The 9,785-nt window shown below is 42.6% G+C and overlaps 2 protein-coding genes across 2 annotated transcripts in view; both read left to right on the forward strand.

The window, feature by feature from the left end:
* Positions 1-197: 197 nt before the first annotated feature.
* On the forward strand, positions 198-4,394 carry LOC109470165 (sorting nexin-25-like). The gene is made up of 5 exons (XM_019768950.1): positions 198-702; positions 865-1,062; positions 1,395-1,582; positions 1,910-3,275; positions 3,560-4,394. Exons 1-5 carry the CDS (start codon positions 205-207, stop codon positions 3,821-3,823), a joined length of 2,514 nt encoding a protein of 837 aa, XP_019624509.1. The 5' UTR covers positions 198-204; the 3' UTR covers positions 3,824-4,394.
* A 3,631-nt stretch (positions 4,395-8,025) lies between these two features.
* The window catches only part of LOC109471015 (transcription cofactor vestigial-like protein 4), a 25,312-nt gene continuing 23,552 nt past the window's right edge, over positions 8,026-9,785 (forward strand). The window contains exons 1-2 of the mRNA XM_019770173.1: positions 8,026-8,200; positions 8,402-8,503. Of these exons, the coding sequence (XP_019625732.1) occupies positions 8,416-8,503 (88 nt within the window). The 5' untranslated portion in view covers positions 8,026-8,200; positions 8,402-8,415. The remainder of the gene's footprint in view (positions 8,201-8,401; positions 8,504-9,785) is intronic.

The following is a 9,785-nucleotide window of genomic DNA, read 5'->3' on the forward strand; positions in this document are numbered from 1 at the left end:
GATGTAACGTTAACAGATATCTACTAGTAGGGTATCTAGGAGCAACGACATAATGTCCTTGCTAGGAGAGACACATACAATCATAAGAGAGACTTAGACACGCAAAAATGTCTCCATGATAAGATTGTCGCAGTTGTGTCATTGTGTATTACATATACATGTCTGTTCTTTCACATCTGTTGTCCCTGTATATAGTAAGGAAGAATGGCGTCCACCATCCTCATCATTTCTATGTCCGTTGCCATGGCAGCGGTGCTCCTCCTCCAATGGAGCTGGGTCCAGACTCTGCTGTCCGTCCTATTGTACGTGGTAATCTCCCTCACAGGCCTGGTGCTGGGCTTTGCCCTGGTGGTCACCAAAGGTAAACAGACCCGCACTGTGCCTCCTCCATACCAGCCTAACATGGCCAACATCCTGCTCACAAAGATGATGCAGAGAGACAAAAGCAAACCTGCCTCCTCCCAGAGAACTGTGGTATCGCGTAACGTGGACCAAGCTCTGCAGGAAGTCTTCGACCTGGTGCTGAGAGACTATGTTGTCATATGGTTTGAAGACCTGTGCCAAAGCCAGGAGCGCTTTAAAGAGCTGCTGATGGAGGACATTTGGTGCGTCGTCGGGAACAGCAAGATCAGACTGGCAAACCTGGACACGGTGAAGCTTCTGACCTGCGACGTCGTCAACAAGCTGTGCACGCACTTCCAGGTAGTTCAAAGCGATAGTTACAATAAGTTTGTTTTGTTTCTCCTTTGGTTTTTCTCTTTCCCTGACATGTACATATGTTTAAATTGAGTTGACTACCTCAAGTTGATTTTATCTGCTTTGTTCATTCATTCATTCAATCATTCATTCACTTATTCATTCCAGGACCTGAGTCTGTCGGAGGTGAAGCCGGGGCTGGACCTGAGCGCCCCCTTCCTGCTGCAGTCGTATCTGCAGAGCGAGGAGAGGGAGGTGTCGTTCCTGAGGCAGTGTAGCGAGGTGCTGCTGATCTGTCTGCTGCCGGCCAAACATGCCAGGTGTAACAGTGTCAGGTACCTGCTCAGGGAGGTGCTGGCCTGTCAGGTAGGTTATAAAAGATTCTTTGTTGACTTGACAAAAGTACAGGGACTTTCGTATGGTGTACTACAACTAAGATCAAACAGAACTAAATACATAAGTGAATTTATACATGTATGACCTTGGTTCATTGTGATTAGTGAAGGTAGAAGGAAGGAATTTGAAGAATGGAAGGAAGGAAGGAAAGGAATAGAGGAAAAGAAGGGAGGAAGGAAGGTCTTTGTCAGGGTGTACAAATTAAGACAGCGATTGATCAAGATTCATTGAATAAGACCCATTTGTCTTCAATATGCAATGAAAGATGTAGAAATAACAAATTTGATTCTCCTTTTCCTCAGGTTTTTAAACAGGTCATTGACCTCCTGTGTGACCCTGACTACATCAACCAGACCCTGCTGAACTTCCTGCAGTACCGGGAGAAGCTGGCAGAGGAGCACAACAAGGCCTACATGTACGCCGCGACCTACGAGGAGTTTGTCAAGATGATCAACCAGACAAAGGAGATTGAAGCACTGAAGGAAATCAGGTAAATCACTGTACTTCTATCAGTGCAAACCAAGAGAGAAGTTTGGGTCATGGGGAGAAATTGACATCCAAAAAGCTCTTCCTCAGTATTACTAAAGGGATGATGATAGCATAGTTTCAACTGAAGTCTGGTGTGTTATGCCGAAGGGGGTTATACTGGCTATACAGAAGTCTCTGATTATTCTTCACTCCCTTCTTTAGCTTAAATAATCTAGGTCAAGCTCTAATTTTCACAATAGAATAGATGAAACCAGGTTAGTCATTTTGTACGTCGGAAAAGCTTCATTGTTTTCTGTGTCTTATAGAATCTGTTCGCTTGTTTTCCCAGATACCGCACCATGACAGAGATCATGCAGGTGACAGCTTTGATTGATCAGCTCACAGCAGACAACGAGGGCTCCTCCACAGGGAAGAAGAAGAAGGTGAAAAACCTGAGACGGTACGTGAACCAGTGCAAGTATGCTAAGGAACTGTGCGAAAAGAGAATCCACCTGCTAGGGGGTCCAGAGTACAAGTCTTACGAGATCAAAGAAGAGGGAGAGTCTGACGTCACTGATAGCATACACGAAGAAGAGTTGAAAGAAGAGAGCCAAGAAGAGTTACAAGGTAGTGAATTTCAGCACAACACATCAGGGACTTGGGAAGAGATGAGCGAAAAGGACGAGACGGATTCCACCTCAGGTGAACAAGGCTTCAACGATCCACAGGCCAAGCTGGAGCGCCTTGACGAAAAACTTGCGGCAAAGCTTCAGGAGTTACGTGATGCAAAGGACGCTCTCAGGCCAGACGGCAAGGCCATTGCAAAGATTGAGCATGAGGTGAATGACATGAAGACGGAGAGACGACAGCTGGAGTTCCACATCGAGCGGACCGACCAGTGGTGGGACATGATTGGCCGATGGAGGGCCAACATCTGCAATGCCGAGTTCATTGTGAATGAGGAGAAGATCGAGCCGTTCTTTGTGATCGTTGTCCACATCTCTGGCGCCATTGCGAGTACCGATGAGTCCACGACCACGGGATGGGTGGTCATGCGGAACCTGTCCGACTTCCACGCCCTCCACAAGCGGCTGAAGGAGTATCGCAGCTGGCTGCGGGACAGGGACCTCCCCTCCTCCATGCGCTGGTTCCGCGCCACCGACAAGGCCTTCCTGGACAAAGCCCGCGCAATGCTCGAAGCGTACCTGAACGAAGTCCTAGCCGACGAGACCCTCTGTCAGAGCCAAGTCCTTTTCTCCTTCCTCAGCCCAAGTCCTGACCACCTGAAGGGGAGCGTACGAGACAAGAAGACTCGGTTCTCCATCACCACTCTACTCAAGAACCTCCCAGGAGGAGACTTACTCCACAAGCAGGCGACAGTCCACGAAGGCGAGGATCTCGAAGACACCATAGAAGACGGTGACGGTCGCGATGGAAAAGACTCCATCGCCGAACCCCTGTACACCCTCCTGGGGGAGATATTTGAACTAAGAGGAGTCACCAAGTGGCTGAGAAGGACCCTGATCGCGTTCGTTCAGGTCACATTCGGAGCAAGCATCAACAAGCAGGTGCGTGAGAGTGTGGAGTGGCTGTTCTCAGAGCCCATGCTGGTCTACTACATCCACCTGTTGAGAGACTCCCTCTGGCCAGGAGGCAAGCTGGCTCCTGCTGCACCAGACAGAACAGAGGAGGAGAAACTGCAAACAAAGCAACAGGTGCACAAACAGAGTTATCTTACATCCTTGCATGTCATACTTAGACACTTAGATACTTAATTGTCTCAATTAGCTATCATATTAAAGCAAGCTTTCATAGTAAGAGGTTGTTTTTACCATTAAGGAAAATCTTGGAAGGAAAGTTTTAACTTCATACTATCTAATAATAAAGCCAAGCTCCCATAGGAAGAGGTTGTTGTTTTAATTCTACATGTAGTTTTAGATTTGTTGTACCTGAAATTCATAAAAACACATTAAAAATTAATCATTGCCCTTCCTTGCAGGTGAAACAGAAGCTCCTGGACAACATGCCTGACATGTTGCAGAGCCTGGTGGGGCAGCAGAACGCTCGCAGGGGGGTCGTCAAGGTGTTTGAGGGTCTGCAGGACAAGACCATCAACAAACACCTGCTGTACGTGCTGCTGGAGATGCTCCTGGTGGAGGTGTGTGTGGAGCTCAGGGATCCACAGCTGCTGGCACAGGTGGCAGAGGCAGCCAGGATCCAGGCAGAGACTGTGGCCAACACTCAGGAAGAAGAACCTCTTTAGAAACATCATCATCATCATCGGCCGGCTGCAGTGTAGGCGGCTTAAAAACAGTCTCAGTCTCTTGCAGTTTTCAGAATCTAGGGTTCATGTTTCAATCCGATCCTGGGAACTGTCTGGGCGATTGGCCCTGAACAGTGCATCCTCATTTTGTGTGGTAGCTGATAATAAACTGTAGTACTGAATCAATGCATTGCTGCAATATTAAACTTATGCCACTGAGAGGTTGGATATGTCAAGTTTGTAGTATACATTGCAAACCTACCATCACTTCTGTGTAACTTCATTTTGTAAAACAAAAAGAAATACTTGAAACCTGTATACATGTACTTCCAATCGTACAAAGAATGAGTCTGTCATAGGCCATTTGAAGACTTTTCCAGAATATGAGGAGATAAAACTTAGGGCTTTGAGCTGATTAGTCATTTTGTTTACACAATATACCACTAGCTCAAATTTTCTTTACACAGTTGAGTTGTCAGCAATGTTTAAAGTCAGTAGGTTATATGTCCTCCCTTTTGCAAATAAAAAACGTTCATACTGTTCAAAAGTAAATGACATGTTTCTATATTAAAACAACACATCAGGTTATCTTCTGATCTGGAATAAAACAATAAATCTGAGCATTGTCTTGTCTCCTCTCTTCATATTTATCTAAGCATGCCAGGATTCTGCTCAATCGACAATCACGTAAACCTTAGATCATACGAGAAGAAATGATACCTATATTGTGCTAAGTTTACTGTTAACTATTACAACGTCCATTTGTCACTGAACAACTTTGAAAAAATTTTTAATCATTGTACAAATGGGTTTGATTCAGTGGGACATATAAAAGGAATGAAATACATCATGATCACTGCATCAAAGGAAAAGACAAAGCAATAAATCAGAGCGTTGTATTTTCCCCTCTCCGCTTCATACCTATATTCCGTCCACCTGCCGCCCTGGCAACAGACAAATTTGCCGATGAAAACCGACAGAGGGCAACACAACATCTTTTTTTCTCCATTTTTTTTTTTACAAAATCGGGCGAAAATTGCGCTCGCTGATGATGCATTCGCTGATGATGCCACCCATAAAAATTACTTGCTGTGGCCTAAGAAACAATTGTCATCATGTACAGCTATAGATGCTGCCAAAACTTGAGAACATTTAATTTCTCCTCTTTATGTCTCTACATTTTAGATTAATTTCCCTGGAACAATAATTTTTCCCTTACATCTAAGCTTCCGCGATTAGTTGCGTACTAGAGACGATGGCTAGCTTTTTATCTCGGCCGCCTGAGCGGCCGAGGTATTGTGCTCCAAAATATGTACGTTGGATGGATCTTGATTGAAATCTTGATTTCGACCGTGAAAAAAAACCCAATGAAACCAATTACTATGCGTGTATACTTTACTTTGTGGGGTCGAGCTACCGGATGATAGTGTCGTTATTCTTATACAACGAAGTTGCTAAAAAAGAGGAAATGCTGTTTACCACAAAACCATTGTTTTATATCATAGTATGCATTTAAGGTTCTAGAATTTCGCTAATAGCTGCGGTAATTGGACCAATAAATCAATGACATAAATTATGTACATTAACCTTCCATATTTGCTTAAGTCGCAAGATGTCGCTTTTGATTGGTGAATAAATCACTGTGACGCACGTAAATATTCACTTGAAATGAGAAATTACCGCCCAACAAAACGGACCATTAGATTCCCAGTGCTGTATTACTCTTTTGTTCTTGTGGTCAACTTGTTTTCTTTGCTTGAATCGCGTAAAAGACCAAGGAAAATACAATGAAATCGGCAAATTATCGCCGAGCCGCGCCGTATCTGCCGCCGCCATCTTGGATTTTTTTGGAAAGCTGCAATTTGGCCCAAACCGCTAGAGGGGGCGAATTAAAATGTTTAATATATTCGGTCTGAAGTTTTAGTAGCTCTAGCAGTAGAGGAGAAGTTTGATAATGCATAGAACGGATAAAATAGAATAAAATTAAATGAAATAAAATAAAACAGAATAAAAAATAAAATGAAAAATAAATAAAAAATAAATAAAAATAAAAAAATAAAATAAAATGAAATTATTGTAGTGGTTACATATACTTAACGTTATATTGTATTTAGCAATGATCATTTAGCAAAAAATTCGGTACTGAAACTCCGGTATTCAGAATCAGGTACAGGTACAGGTCCGGACCTGGACCTGATCCTCTGGACCTGGAAGAGCCGAACAGGTACCCACCCCTATTGCTAGTGGTGTAATATGGCTGTAATGTCGACACTGTTTGTTGAGTACTAGTACAGTATATTTATATTCCTAATCAAAAGTAACAGTGAAAGATTTGCCCATACATTGGTATTGAAATAAAGAGCACATTTTAGTACCGTTCACCTGTCAATTTGGTCATTTTCCGGGGGGTACGTTTATTCCGGAGGGTATGTATATTAGACTTTGAAGATTTGTCCGGGGGGTATGTTTATTCCGGGGGGTATGTTTATTAGGGACATGAGAGTAGTATGCATTAAATGTTATAAAGATTTGGTAATAACTGCTGCAATTGCACCAATAAACCAAGTTTAAAAATTACGTTTTAATATTACCTTGAGACATCTGAATAAGTCAAGACGAAGGTTATGGAAGTGCACTATATTCCTCGGTCGCAAGATGTCGCTTTTGATTAGTGGCCTGAATGGAATTTCCCATATCGAAGATCCCGGATGTAACGCATGAGGCTGCTTAGGTATTTACTTAGCAAAAATAGCAAAATATCAGGAATTATAAGGGTATTAGGCATAGAGCCATAGGATAAAAATGGAGCTAAAGATACTACGGGCAAGGGCAATCAATTACATTGTGTTTTATTCGTGCTGTTGAACAGATTTAAACAGAGTTACGTTATCGCCCCCTCCCCCCCCCCGTGAAAAATTTATGAATTCGTACAACCTAACAATATGTTAGTGCATTAAGCTTGATAACGTTTGACAGCTCTGTTATTGTAGCCACTCCATTTTGTGTTGTCTCATGAAGTTATACCAAAATAAACATTTCACTTTTGACACATGCATCTTTTGCTCTTTATTCATCAGTATTGTCCAGACATTACAATTTCAATGAAACATACAGATGAAACATAGTTCCTCTGTAATATACAACATGACACTACTGATTCCAAAAAATGTCTTCCCCATACATAGAGCTGTGTAACCTACTCTAACAGAGAAATTAGCTCCACATACATATCCTAAACTCTTTCCTGTCTCTCAAATCTTCAATCACAAATGAAAATCTGTATCTCCACCTAAACATTTTCCCTCCCAACATCTGCTTCGAGATTAATATTTTTCACTAGTTCCATTGAAGCAAATGATAATGGAAGCCAATTTATTACCCTGTTTGGTGTTACAGGTATGAACATACTAGGTAATACATTCTTTCCTCTCTAGCAGTTACACAAATCTATGTGGACATCCTCAAAGAACACAAAACTACATGGCCAGCGGCCGAGATAAACTTTTTTCAAAAGTCTTGTTCATATTGTTCTATTCTGTGTGCTACCGCCTTCAGTACACAACAAAGCTCGGCGGTCAATCGATCTTGAACGGGTTATTCGGTTCAGAGTCGACACAAAGGAGGCAGTGTACACCTGTCAACGTAATTTAGGAAAGGACTGTCTAGATCTTGTCTTGATGTGTATTATATTCGTGGTTTCTAGACCCTCGGCTTTCATGGGCCGAGGTACTGTTACTTTGAACAAGGAGGTTTAAACCTTTGCTTTGAAAACTTCGTGATCAGCAAGTTTGAAAACCAAGGAGGTTCAAAAGCATTCAAAAGAAAGCCCTCCCATAAAAGTTACCACTAAATATTCCAAGTTTTCTTGCATATCATGGAAATATTAAAGTATTTTAGTATCAAGCTATCCGGTTTGAACAGTCAGGCCAAAGTACTAAAGGTCACTTTATTCCTCCAAATCGCGCCTTTGTTGGGGTCACAAATTAACTTCTGTAGACTTTCAGAACAAACCACCGGTTGCGTTACATAACCATTACGTCATGTTGTTGAGACGGGTAAACAGCGCACCATTAAAGCGAAAACGTGCCGCCCGCGCCTTGGATCGACCTCTCCGGTGAACTGCCATCAATGAGTTAACTAGTTAACCATTTAAACTAACCCAGAGCGAACCTTTAACCAGGGCACTGTCGACCAATCAGGCGCGGCGGCGCGAATCACGTGGTTTCGTACATTCCATCATTCTTTTCATACTTTGCTGGCGAGCTCACGACAAAGTTGCAAGACGGCAGAATTCCCCAGGTCCTAGGGCGGAAGAGGGGTGGCTAACCCGCCGAATTCTAGCTGGGCAAGGTGGAGAAATTTCCCAACAAGCTACAGGTATGTGTTATCCCTCGCTTGCCGGTTGTTTTACGCCGCCGTGTGCAGTGTTTACAAGTCGTTCGCGGTCCGCGATTCGCCACTACATCCGTATCAACCATGTTGCACAGCGTGTTTGCTTATGCATTTTGCAACATGTTTGAGTCACGTATAAAAAAACTCCGTGTTCCCCCGACCTATAATTTCTGTGCCCTGTTTCAGGTGCTCTGCCCCCGATGGAGACGCCACTAGACGTGTTATCCAGGGCTGCGTCCATGGTGGAAACGGACAACGGCAAAGCCGAGGAGGGACAGGACAAACCGAGTGAGTTGGCTCCTGAATGCCGTAACATATTTGTGTTGGGAAATATGTTGCATTCTTTACCCACCACCCCTCCCGCGAGTCAGGTGGGAGACTTCTGATTGGTCAAGCGGAGTGATTCAATTTTTTTTATTACGTAAGAGGACATTCCTGGGCCGTATGGATCTTTGAAAAAATTACTTGACGTAAAATTAATTACATATTTTCATTTTTTGTAATTAAATGACATAATGTTAATACACATTCCTGCACTGACTGTATTTTCAGTCTAGACATGATCACCAATAGAAATATTTCATTTTCATGGAAGATCTATCTAACGTTATATTTTTCAGAGGAATTTTATTTTGGACGATCTATGATGCTGATCTATATTTAGTATCTATGATGCTGATCTATATTAGTATCAAATACAGGACTTGATTAGCTTTCTTCACTGTATGAATGTAGGAGTACAATGTATGTGTAAAAAGTACACTCAACAGTTCTATTGATATCCCTAATGCGTATTGAAGATATATTATTTTTTGACAATTCTAGCAGATAGCTAGGTTTGGTATCGGTTTTACTTCTCAAGTGAAGTGAAGTATAATCCTATACTGTATAAAGATTCGTCTGGGCATTATCCATGCATACTTCTGCTCAAGGCAGATCTTTGAAGGAAGGTTTTGCAGATTTTCTAGCCATAACTGTGCAAGGTCTGGTTTCAAGGTTATCCGACAAACAACTAGTAAGCTCTTTCCAGGAATTTCAGACATGATTCACTGAGGGTGTGTAAGTTCTTTTGTCGTGGGCAACTTAAAGATTCAACTTGCCGGGGCTGTTTACGGGAATAAGGCTGCAGTTGTCACGCTCCATTGTCAGTCCGTCAAGATATGCCTCCAGGACTTGTAGTGCTGTCGTCTTCACTTAGCTCAACCTGATCCTTGGCAGTCTTATCTCTGACATACTGGAAGCTCTTGAGATTCAAAACAACTTATGCACGAAGACTTTAAACCATCTTTTGATCATACTGACATTAATGGATGTGAACTTTGAACTTTGAAAGTGCTGATAGGTATGGCCACCTGTAACAATAAGAAAAAAGACAGGTCAATTTAGGTGCACTACAGGGGTGGGGCTGGTCTTTTAAGGTGAACTACACCTAATTTCCAATCGATGTACGGGTCATTACATGTCTGTTGTAGTAAGTAAAGATGCCACAGCTATCACACATTCTTCTACAAATGTATATACATGTACCTTTTTTATCATGGAACCTTTGCCAAAGAGCCTAAGACACATG

Source organism: Branchiostoma belcheri, unplaced genomic scaffold (assembly GCF_001625305.1).
Source record: "Branchiostoma belcheri isolate BF01 breed outbred unplaced genomic scaffold, Haploidv18h27 scaffold10, whole genome shotgun sequence".
Classification (NCBI taxonomy): Eukaryota; Metazoa; Chordata; class Leptocardii; order Amphioxiformes; family Branchiostomatidae; genus Branchiostoma; species Branchiostoma belcheri.